The sequence below is a fragment of the Orycteropus afer genome, unplaced genomic scaffold (genome assembly GCF_000298275.1).
Source record: "Orycteropus afer afer isolate SDZICR_OR568_19922 unplaced genomic scaffold, OryAfe1.0 scaffold00174, whole genome shotgun sequence".
In the NCBI taxonomy this organism is placed as follows: Eukaryota; Metazoa; Chordata; class Mammalia; order Tubulidentata; family Orycteropodidae; genus Orycteropus; species Orycteropus afer.
The window spans coordinates 5,728,299-5,739,934 of record NW_006921761.1 but is presented as its reverse complement, the minus strand read 5'-3'; the positions used below and the strand labels follow the sequence as shown (position 1 = coordinate 5,739,934).

The 11,636-nt window shown below is 61.9% G+C and overlaps 1 protein-coding gene across 1 annotated transcript in view; it reads left to right on the top strand.

Moving 5' to 3' along the window:
* Window positions 1–4,661: 4,661 nt before the first annotated feature.
* Window positions 4,662–11,636, top strand: part of TRAF2 (TNF receptor associated factor 2) — a 10,474-nt gene continuing 3,499 nt past the window's right edge. Inside the window, exons 1-6 of the mRNA XM_007946943.1 lie at window positions 4,662–4,849; window positions 5,203–5,281; window positions 5,517–5,615; window positions 8,850–9,011; window positions 9,734–9,805; window positions 11,318–11,392. Of these exons, the coding sequence (XP_007945134.1) occupies window positions 4,662–4,849; window positions 5,203–5,281; window positions 5,517–5,615; window positions 8,850–9,011; window positions 9,734–9,805; window positions 11,318–11,392 (675 nt within the window). The remainder of the gene's footprint in view (window positions 4,850–5,202; window positions 5,282–5,516; window positions 5,616–8,849; window positions 9,012–9,733; window positions 9,806–11,317; window positions 11,393–11,636) is intronic.

The following is an 11,636-nucleotide window of genomic DNA, read 5'->3' as shown; positions in this document are numbered from 1 at the left end:
TCCCCGTACACCTGTCCACACACCTGTCCTTGTATTCCTGTCCTTACACATCTGTTCCCACATGCCTGTCTGCACACATCTGTCCCTGCACTCCTGTCTGCACACTTGTTCCCATACCCCAGTCCACACACACCTGTCCACTCCCACCTGTCCAGACACACCTGTCCTTGCATTCCTGCCCCCGTACGCCTTTCTGCACACCTGTCCTCGCATGCCTGTCCCCATATACTTGTTTGCACACACCTGTCCCGGCATGTCTGTCCCTACACACTTGCCTGGCATGCCTGTCCACACACCTGTTTCTGCACACCTGTCCCTGCACACTTGTCTGCAGACATCTGTCCTCATACCCTGTCCACACACACATGTCCTCACACACCTATCCCTACATTCCTGTCTGCACACTTGTCCCCATACACTTGTCCCTGCATGCCTGTCCCTGCACACCTGTCCCCAGACACCTGTTCGTACACACCTGTCCACACACGCCTGCCCCTGCACACTTGTCTGTATATCTGTCCCTGCACTCCTGTCCCCGCACACTTGTATGCATACATACACCTGTTCCTGCCCGCCTGTCCACACACGCCTGTCCACACACACCTGTCCCTGCACACCTGTTCCCACGCTCCTGTGCCCGCACTCCTGTGCCCTCACGGCTGTCTGCACGCACTTGTCTCTGCACACGCCTGTCTCCTCATGCCTGTCCCTGCATGCCTCTCTACACACACCTGTCCTTGCACACACCTGTCCCCTCACACCCGTCTGTACACACAGCTGTACTCACACACTTGTCCTCACACAGCTCCTCTGTAGCGCTGCCTGATCCATTTCTGGGACCTTCAGGCCTTGAGGGTCGCTTTCCAAGACCTCTGGCCCCCACACCCCTTTGCACACCTATCCGTGGGCACCGCAGTCCTTTCCTGTCCCTTGGAGGCCCCCACCCGTTCCCACCCTGGTGGTTTCCCAGGAGCAGGTAGGTCTTGGTCATGTGAGTGCACAGATGTGTACCTGGCGCCCCAGCCCTGGCCAGCCCTCCCAGCTGCCCGTTTCTCTTGGGACACCCACCTGGTCTCCTATGGGCTGTCAGGGCTTGGTTTGTGTCTTTTGCGCCCAGCAGGCAGGCAGATGACGAATGTCTGGCCAGGACCCAGCTCAGGGCTGCGCCCCAGGGATCTCTGTGTGCTGGGAGCCAGAGCGGAGACTCGGGGCCGGGGTTCGAGGACCCCAGGGGCTGCAGCAGGCTGCTGTGCACAGAGGAAGGTGTTCGCGTGAAAGCGTGACTCGGTAGATAGAGGTGACTGGAACTGACAGGTGTTTGATGGGAGCGGTCCTGCTACCTGGGATACCTGCGCTCTGTGAGGACAGGTGCCTCGTTCTGGCTGCAGAGCTGAGGCTGCGTGGGTTTGGGACCTGGCTCTCCAGCTCTGGGCTGAGAGGTGTGCTGGCCAGTGTCCTGACCCTGCCTGACTGGGGCTATGTGTCACCTGCTGGGCAGTGGTACTTGGTGACTCAGAGTTCCTGTTTTCAGGTGGGACCCCAACAATGTGAAATTGCCAGTCCGTTTTTTTCAACGGCTTTGACGTATAATGTACGTGCCGTGAACTTTACCGTTTGGGTTTTGAACTTGTGTTTTTCAAGTCTGCTCTCGCTAAGTCTTACAGCGTGTCGGTACCCGAGTGCACAAGCCCCTCCCTGGCCTGTGGGAGCCCTTGCGGGAGGTAGACGCCTGAGTGACTGCAGGCGGACACCCTGCTCCCTGGGTGCAGCCCTGCCCCTCTGCACCTCGTCGTGGCCCCTGTTGCCCTCAACACTCACTTCCCCCAGCCAGCCTCAGGCAAAGTGGGGGGACAGCATTGGTCAGGCAGAGAGCACCCCATCACCTGTCAGTGGAAGAATCTTTGTCACTTGACCTTGAACATGATTCTGAGTGGGGCAGGTGTGCCTGCCATAACTGAGACAGCAGGTCCCAAGGCTTTGCTCGGGACGGTCCTGCTGAGGCCTCCGCCGCCCCACCAGGCCCTGCTCCCTGCAGGTGGCGGTGTCTCCCCAACACACGGGGGGATCCCCTCTACCCCAGGCTCTGCTGTGAGCACTGTACCCCCTCTGGAAACCTCCTCCCCGTTGCTTCCTTGCTGGGAAGCACCTCTCCAGAAAACGCCGACTTCCTGTCTCTGGTGCCAGCGGGCTGGAGCACTCCATGGTTCTGTCGGGCAGAGTGGCCCTCTGCTCACAGGGGCTTCAGCAGGTTGCTGCCCGCCCGTGGGCCAAGCAGGTCAGGCCTGGCTGGGGACCACATTTCACTCCCTGGCTCCCAAGGTCTGGTGAGAACAGTGGCTAGCGTGCCACAGTGAGAGGGTGGCTGGGTGCCAGAGGCCCCTGTGCTCAGGAGCCCTGACCTAACACAGCAGGAAGTCAAGGCCACTCACCTCGGCCAAGAACACTGGATGGCTGAGGGGCCCGGCATGTTCTTGTTTAAGTGGGCTTTTGTGAGCGTGTGTTCCCGTGTCCCAAGGTGCTGAAGCACAGGTGAACATCTTTGCGTTTTCTCTGTTCTTGGCCAAGACAGGTCCAACACCAGCTTCTACCACCTTTTCTGAGTCCCGCCCAAGCTTCCGGTAGTTCTCTGTAGATGCAGGACCGCAGTCAGTTGTGAATTGTCCTCAGGATTTTGTTTGCACGTGATTTTAATAACGTTGTTCAGTGAGTTTTGCCTTCTGCTTGATTGCATTTCTTTGGAATGGATGTCAACGTGTATCTATCTCTTCCATTTGGTTGACCAGGTAGCTGCTTTTAGATTTCTTGGCATAGCAAGTCGGTGTTTGTAGCGTTGCAGCCATTTGTTGAAGCACCTCACCTAGTGTCTGTCACACCTGGTGTCTGTCACTTCCAGTGTTCGTCACTTCCAGTGTCCCTCACTCCTGGTACCTGTCACTCCTGGTGTCTGTCACTTCCAGTGTCCGTCACACCTGGTGCCCGTCACTCCTGGCGTCCGTTGTGCCCTAGAGCTTTATCTTTCACCCGTGCAACTTGATCTATAGTCAATGCTTGTGGAGGCAGCAGAAATCAAAAGATACATTGGGCAGATTTGCTGTGAAAGAGCTCTTTAGTGTGCTTTTTAGCAAGACAGTCGCTTTGACCAAGCCATGGTCTCTGGTCTCATGTGCATGCGGAAGCCGGACAAGGAAAAAGGCAGATGGGAGCAGGGGGGTCAGCAGGGATATCGAACAGACTGAAGACGTGAAGAATCAGCGGCTTGGTCTTAGAGGAGACACAGCCAGGATGCTGCTGGGGATGGGGACCAGATCTCGGCTCACGTGCTTTGGACGCGTTGTGCGAGGAGACAGGTTGTCAGGAAAGGATCTCGTGTTTGGGAAAGGGGAGGGATTGGTGACAGGGAGGGAGACCCACTAGGAGAGGGGCGGACGCTGGTTCCAGCAGCAGACTCAGTGTGCCAGTAGTCATGGCTACGACGGGGTGAGGCCACCGTGAGAGCCGCCGCCTGGGGACACTGGGGACGAGGGTGACGGAGCCCCAGCAGGCCCTGTCCACACACCTGCACTCCAGGTCGCAGTCACCTCAGCCGGAGGTTTGGAGGCCCTTTGTCCTCACGCTTCACCAGTTTCATCTCCTCCTCTTCTCTGGAAAGCGTTGGCAGCAGACCCAGCCGTGGGCTCACAGGCTGGAGAAGGCGTGGTCGCGGCCTGGAGAAGGCATGGTCGTGGCCTGGAGTTTGGTGGCTGACCGTCCTCTGTTCTCCAGCTTTGTTTCTCTCTCCTGCTGAGAGGGGCCCTGGCATCTCTGACACTGAGGTGCAGCTCAGTCTGTGGGTTCGGGGACATCATTTGAGCACACTTGGCAGGGGCTTGAGGTGCCCTGAGTCCCTGTTCTGTCCCAGCGTCAGCCCCACAGAAGCGCAGTTTCTCCTGGGCTGCTGCACAAGGAGGGCCCGGCGTTGGCAGGAGGAAGGCTCCGTGGGAGCCTGGAGGCCCACCCAGCTGGGGGCTGCCTCCTGAGCAGGGTGGGAGCTGGCAGGGTGGCTGGAGGGGCCACGAGGCCACGGTCAGCCCAGAGACTAGGAGGAAAGGGTGTCTCCCCATGGGTCCAGCTAGGTGGTGCTTGAAGTGGGGGCGGGAGCAGTTTGGCACGGTTAGAAGCGTGTCAGCACTCGGTGTGAACGGGAAGCTACTGGCCGCAGCATGGTGCCCCAAGCGACCGTGCTCCTGGTCTGCAGCACAACCAGGACCCAGGGGGCTGGCAGCTGGGATTGTGAACCCTGTCCCTGTGGCTGAGGCACAGTTCACAGCTGCCTGCTGTCCTGGACCAAAACTCAGAGCCAGGCCCCAGTGGCCTAGCGTCGGGGGGCTGGTCCCCCTGAGCAGGCGTGGCGGCTGCACAGTCTGGTGCCATCGGCCAGGGCCCTTGGGGGTGTCCCTGTGCTCAGGCGAAACGCCTTGCAGGTGGCCTTGAACTCAGCTGGCATGGGGGGCTGTGTGGTGGTCCCAGGCCCTCACTAAGCCATGGCTCTCAAGTTTCTGGCAGGAAATTGATCTGTGTCATTTCCCAGCGGGCCCTTGGGGGTGGGGACAGGGAGGGGAGAGCCCCTGTGACATGTGGCTCTCTTCTGCAGGCTTAGGCAGGCCAGCCGGGAGGCGGCCCCCATGGCAGCTGCGAGCGTGACTCCCCCTGGCTCCCTAGACCTGCTGCAGCCCGGCTTCTCCAGGACACTGTTAGGCACAAAGCTGGAAGACAAGTACCTGTGCTCAGCCTGCGGGAACGTGCTGCGTCGCCCTGTGCAGGCCCAGTGTGGCCACCGCTACTGCTCCTACTGCTTGGCTAGCATCCTGAGGTGAGGCCTGGAGCTCAGACGAGCCTAAACGTCCTGGTCTGTACTGGCAGCACGTCCCCTGGAGGACTGCCGCCTGGGGTGCGCTGGACTGCAGGGCGGCCGTCCGAGGGAGAGCATGCGTGTGGGAACTTGAGTGCCCAAGTGTGTCTGTGGAGGGCGGCCGAGACTGCCGATACACAGGACTGCCTGGTGTTGGAGCCCCCAGAGGCTGAGTGGTTAGCAGACGCTGGTCTCTGATCCGAGGAAAGACGAAGGCGTGAGAAGGGATCGGGAGGCTGGGTTTCGGGGCAAGGAGGACAGTGCTCGCTCGATCCTCGAGGGTCTCACGGCCGACTTTCTCCTCCTCCCTTCAGCTCTGGGCCCCAGAACTGTGCCGCCTGCGTGCAGGAGGGCATATATGAAGAAGGCGTTTCCATCCTAGACAGCGGCTCGGTGGGTACCTGCAGGGACCTGGGAACATTCTGGGACACCCTCTTGCGGCTGGGAGGGCGGGTGACTCCGGAGAAACTGGGCACCCTCTCAGAGCAGACGCCCACGACGCCGACTGTCCGGTGCCGACTCTCCGAGTCTCTGTTCCTTGAGGGGCCGCTCACGGCTCATGACTGGATGTGCCTGGATGCGTTCACAAGGCGGGACAAAGCCTGACCGGGACTGCTTCCCTCCCCAGGCTTTCCCAGACAACGCTGCCCGCAGGGAGGTAGAGGGCCTGCCAGCAGTCTGTCCGCACAGCGGGTGCACCTGGACAGGGACGGTCAAGGAGTATGAGGTAACAGTGGGGACTGGGGTGGGCGCGGGGCTGCAGCCCCCGGTGCCCCGCTCCATCCCCCATGCTGTCACCTTGTGCTGGGATTTAACGGGTGGGCCGTCTTTGAGAAGCGCAGGAGCTGCTCTTGTGTCTGCATGGACACGTACGTCGCACAGCACCTGGGCTCTGGTCCCAGCTCTGTGCCAGCGGGCCGTGTGGCCTAGGGCAGTGCCCTCTCTGTGCCCAGCCTGGAGGGCGCCTCACCCCACTGTGAGGTGCTTGAGCACCTGCAGCAGAGGACCAGCCTTTGTGTCCCTGTTGGCTGTCTGGCTGCAGCCCACGGTAGGGCACATAAGGCCCTCCTCCCGTGGGAACTGGAGATGCAGTCAGCACCATGGTAGCCACGGGAAGGCCCACGTCTGCCAGCTCACGGCCTCCATGCACTTCCTTACTGCCAACAGGCCTGGCTTGTGTAACTGTGCTGTCGCCTCAGGCGTCCGACGTGGAGGCTGGCAGTGCCCAGAGCCAGCAGGTCTGGTGACTGGGGAACTGGGGACTTGGCACCCTTTCAGAGTGGTCAGAGGCCACCTGGCGAGTGGGGAGGCTGTGGCATCGTGGCCAGGTGTGGCAGAGTGGGGATTAGGTGGGAGTGGCTGGCCCCAGGAGCAGAGTCAGGGCAAAGCCATCTGCCTACAGGACTGTGTGCTCTGTCCTACCCAGGTGCCTGCCACGCTCTTGTCTTGTGGGTGATTCTGATTTGAGGGGGATGGGGGCGGGGACGGATGTGCAGCCTGTGTGTGCAGCTGCCTGGTGAGTGGCATAGGGCTACTCTTCTGCGAGGGGCATTACCCCCTGCTGCCAGGCTCGCGGCCCCCCGGCTGATCCTGACCCCCAGGCCTACAAGCCGAGCTGTGGTTGGCAGCGGAGTGGTAAGTGTCCTCTGGCCGTGGACCTGAGACTGCAGCCAGCGTGGGCCTGTGGGCGCCTTGCCACCTGCAGACAGGCAGGGTGGAAAGTCCCTGGCCAGGCCCCTGCGCTTCGGAAAGTCCCTGAGCCTGGGAGGCGGTGGTGTGGGCGGTGGCCGGCTCACGTCCAGGGCGGGTCCAGCTCAGGCCTGAGCCCCACCCTTGGAGCCGACACAGCCCAGGGCTGCCTGCCTTCTGTCCTGTCTGCCTCGTATCAGCATTGTATCAGCATCGGGACTGGGAGACAGCACGCTTTCCTTGAGGTCGGGATTGTTTGGACAAGTGTGTGAGAGAGGAAGTCCAGCCCGGCCTCGGGTGTGGGTCCTTTTACTGTGACGCTTAGGGTTTGCTGAGAGCCTGGCTCGGTTCAGAGTGCTTCCTGGGTCCCAGGCACTTGCTGTAACCTCTTGCCATGGTTCCCACGGGCCACTCAGGGCAGCAGAGCACAGCACAGGGTCGGGAAGGTTTGTGGGGAGGAGGACGTGGTCAGCAGCCAGCTCCCCCATGTCCTAGGAAGGCCTGCCTCCCCGCAGCCGTGCAGTGGAGAGACGAGTGGGTTCTAATTGGGGGCTGTGGCTTCTGCCGGTGGTGCTTCTCTGAGCACCAGGGTTGGAGATCTGCCCCAGTTACCTACCAGTGGGGCGAGTGCCCCGGGTTTGGTGGCATGACAACGTCTGCCAGGGGCAGCTCGTGCCTTCAGAGAGGACGGCCGTTCCATGCCGCAGAGCAGAGGTGTGAGGGGGTGTAGACCCTGCACCCAGCCGGCTCCACGGGCGGGGGCCTGGACCCTTCACCCACTCTGGCTCCGCAGGGGCTCCCTGCAGTCACCCCAGCTCCACGTGGGTGGGGGCCCCTGCATCTGGCTACATCGAGGGGCTGCCAGCAGCTCCCCGTGTGCGGGCACCCTCCCTTGAGCATATTGTCGGAGGGCCACCAGCTTTCCTTTGCACGTTGGCATATTTCATGCATGGGTTGACCACGCCTCTGATGCCCCTGGTGTGCCCGGGCTGACCCTGCCTCTGCACATTGTCCAGCCAGAGGTGGAGGGTCACCAGGGGGGCGGGGTCGATGATGGGACCGGGCACCTGGGGCCATGGGGTCAGGAAAGCTGGCACTTGGAAGACCCTGCTTTGGGGACAGGCCGTGGGTGGGTGGGGGTGGGAGGGTGACGGACAGGCTGGCTCGGCTGCAGTCGCTGGCCAGTCAGTCACAGGGTTTAGGCTTAGGCTTAGGTCAGGCCTTTGGAGGGTTGTAGTTGGGAGGGGCAGGAGTGGCCAGGCCAGCCTGTGATTTTGGGAGGAGCTCACAGTGCCCGCCCCCTCAAGGTGGCCCTACCCCATCACGGTGGCCCGCTCCCCTCAAATGTCACCTCCCTTGCAGTGGCCCACTCCCCTTGAGGTGTCCTGTCCGCTGCGCAGGGTCCTACCCCCTCATGGGGCCCGCCCCCCAGCAGCATCTCCTGTCCAGCCCTAGTGGGGAGCTCACACAAGGGTCTCTGTGGGAGGCCGCCACGCCTCGGCTGTGAACCTCACCTCTGCCTGCCGGGTGTCTGTGCTGTGGGATGCCCCTTGGGGCTGACATGTGGGGTTAGGGCGCAGAGGACGCCCTCCCTGGGAAGCTGCGAGCGGGGATCCTGAAGACACGTGGTGGGGCCCCTGTGGACCTGTAGCCGCCCACTGGTCCCTCTCCTCTTCAGAGCCACGAGCTGTCCCCCACATCCTTGTGGCTCTCGGCACGTCCAGTCCAGCCCCTCACCTCCTTCCACCCCCTGCCCCCTGCAGCCCTGTGGTGTGGAGGAAGGCAGCTGCTTTTGGGGGGATGGGAGTAGCCAGGGTGGGGCAGGCGAGCTCCTGCTGGCAGCAGGGCTGTGTTGTGGGTGTCCTGAGTCAAGCTGGTGGGTTTCCTGAGGGGCGGGGTGCCCAGAGAGGCGCAGGCTGCTTCTGCTGGTGCCTCCTCTCCCGGGATCACGGCCTGTGCGACCCCTTGCCTTCCGTCCGTCTGCAGAGGGCAGCCCTGCTCTCGGACTGGGTGCTTTGCAGTACTGCTGAGGGTTGGCACAGGGTCTCGGGGCCTGGCTGGGGGACATTGCTGGTGTGGACAGAGCACCTAGTGTTGGAGCAGCAGCACTCGCGGGGAAAAACGGGGACCTTAGGACACGAGGGTCACTGCAGGGTTTTTGATGGGGCTCCAACCCAGGGCCAGCTGCACAGGAGTCGGTGGTGTGGCCTACTGGGGAGCACAGGCGCCCAAGTCACCCAGTGACCCTCTGTTTGCTCTCTTCCTGCTCCAGAGTGGCCATGAGGGTCACTGTCCGTTCATGCTGACCGAGTGCGCTGCCTGCAAGGCCACTGTGCGCCTGGGTGAGAAGGAGCGTCACGCGGAACTCGAGTGCCCCGAGCGCAGGCTTAGCTGCCCGCACTGCCAGGCCCCCTGCTGTGGAGCCAACCTGCAGGTGAGGGTGTGGGGCTGCCTACAGGTGATCATGGGCGGTCTGGCTGCTTCTGGGGAGAGAGGGATGCCCTTGGCACCCCCAGACTCGCTGTGGCCTTGTTGCCTCCGACCCCACCCCTGAAGCAGGTCCCCCATGGGACGTCCTGGTCTGAGGTCTTCAGGGCATGTAGACGGGTGCCTTGTCGGTGAGGCATCAGCATCCTATCTCGTCAGTCCCCTGTGCGTCCCCACAGTCTGACAGGCCCTGCCAGTGGGCTCACTTTGTCGGAACCCGGATGGCACATTGTGGGTCAGGTGTCTCTAGGACATGGTGTCTTTGATGGTCCTGCTGGCCTGTCTGTTGATGCAGTGGGGCCTCTTGTCCTTGGGGGGCCCTCTTTTCTGGGTTACGTTGACTGCACCTCGTGCCATTTCTGATGTGTCCCCTTGCTCTCAGCTTCCTGTGGGCCTTCCCAGAGGCCGCTCAGGCCGACAGCATCCCGTGGGGGCTCCGATGTCTGGCCACCCATGTCTCCCTTGGTGCACAGGGCTGCTGCTTCAGCGAGGCTGCGAGCAGCCACATGCTCTTAGGAGATCATTAGAGCGCCTCTGTCCCTAGTGCTGCCCTGGGGCAGTCTGGGGTGGGGAGGCCTGTCTGCAGGTGGTCCCTGGCCGAAGTCAGCACACTGGGAGCCTGTATGGTCCAGGGTGGGGGGCCCTAACCCTCCTGACACTTCTCCGCAGGTGCACTGTGACATCTGCCCCCAGTTCCCCCTGACGTGCGAAGGCTGTGGGGAGAAGATTCTACGAGAGGACGTAAGTGGCTGCATGGTTCCCGCCCCACCGTGGATGGAGACGTGTGTGTTGTGGGGTGTGGCTGGGCCGCGGCCTGAGGCTTTGTGTTGACTGCCTATTGCAGTCCCTGGGTGGCACAGCGGCTCCTTGGTATGCTGTGTTTGCACCCATCTGTGGGCTTCAGTTAATACACAGGGAGGACCAGACACCGCTGTCTGTCCTACACAGGCCTCTTGCCTCCCCCATCCTGTCCCCACCTTCTTGGGAGGACAGACACTAAGCAGCGTCCCCCCTGTGGATTCAGTGGGGGCCTCCTCAGGCGTGTGCCACCTCGTGACATAGAGACCAGTCGGATACAGGCTTTCTGGCATGTGGCAGGAACACTGGAGGGCCTGTGGGCTCATGGCATGTCACGGCACAGCACGTCACGTTGTGTCACGTCACATCACAGCACATCCACTTTGCTCTGCTGTTCCTGGTGCACAATCATGTCAGCTAGTGCTGGGGTGTGGAGGGGGTGCCTAGTCGCCTCTGGCCAGAGTGTCCTTGGTCTGCGTCCCCTCACCATAGAAGCAGCCAGGTCCTGACCCCTGGTCTGCATCTCTTCCCTGTGGGGGCACGTGGTGTCCTGAGCCCTCGGTCCGCGTCCCCTCACCACGGGGGGCACGTGGTGTCCTGAGCCCTCAGTCTGCGTCCCCTCACCATGGGGGCACGTGGTATCCGGAAGTCACCTGTCCTGGAGTTTAGAGACCCCTCACATGCAGGAAGGGAGTTGTCTGGGTGCTGGATCTGACAGTGAGATCCACAGAAGGGATGGGCAGACGAGTCAGGGGTGTGTGCGTCCTGGTGTCTGAGCAGCCAAACCCAGCCTGTGCCCCCACTCGCAGTGAGAGAGCCAGACCAGTGGCAGGTGCTGGGGAGCCTTCAGGTGGTGGCTGGAGGACAGGAGAGCCTCCTGGGGACCGTGTGTGTCTCAATGAAGGTGTAGCCTCCTGCCTGCCTGCCTGTCTCCCAGTGGCTGGCTGGTACTTCTAGAACCTTCCACAGGAGAGGGATCCTTTGGGTGTGAGCTGCTGCTCTGCTCGCTCCATTGCTGGGCTCGCGTGTTCTCTCGTTGCTGGGCTGCTGGGCTGCTGGGCAAGTTGTTCTGGTCACCACTTCTGAGTTTGGTTCCGTCGTGACCATCCCCTCCCCCAATGTGGGGGAGAAGCACTGGGACTCGGCTGGTGGACGAGGGCCCCCGTTGCTTTCCCGAGTGCCTGTCCCCAGTGACCTGAGGCACGGCCGGTACCCTGTATCCTGGCACCGTTGGCTCTGGGGCTTCCCAGTTTCCTCATGGGCCTGCTCTTCATTGCTGTTTGGGGCCACGATGGGATGTTGAACCCAGACAGGAGGCCTGAGTTTCCAGTCTAGATGGTGCTGGGTGGGCACGTGGTAACGGGCGAGCGTGTGGTCTGGGCGGCTCTGGCCCATGTGGTGGTGCAGGGTGGGCACGTGGTAACGGGCGAGCGGGTGGACTGACAGTCTTTCCAGTTCCAGGAGCACGTCAGGATGTGTGGCAAGTGTCGAGTGCCCTGTCGCTTTCAGGCTCTCGGCTGCTCTGAAGTGGTGAGTCCACAGGTGTGGCCCTCCGGGGAAGCAGCTCCTCCCTCTGCCCCTGCAGGACGTGCCCACCCAGCACCCTCTCGACCACGCCTCCCGCGGGGTCCCAGTGGCCCCGCTCCTCCCATCCCTGTCCTTAGGTGTCTTGTGTCCCTGCTGAAAACCTGAACGTGCATACGTACCGTCATACCCGACCTCCCCCCGATAATGAGCATGTCCACCCTGCCAGGCTGGCACCTTAGTTTCTCCG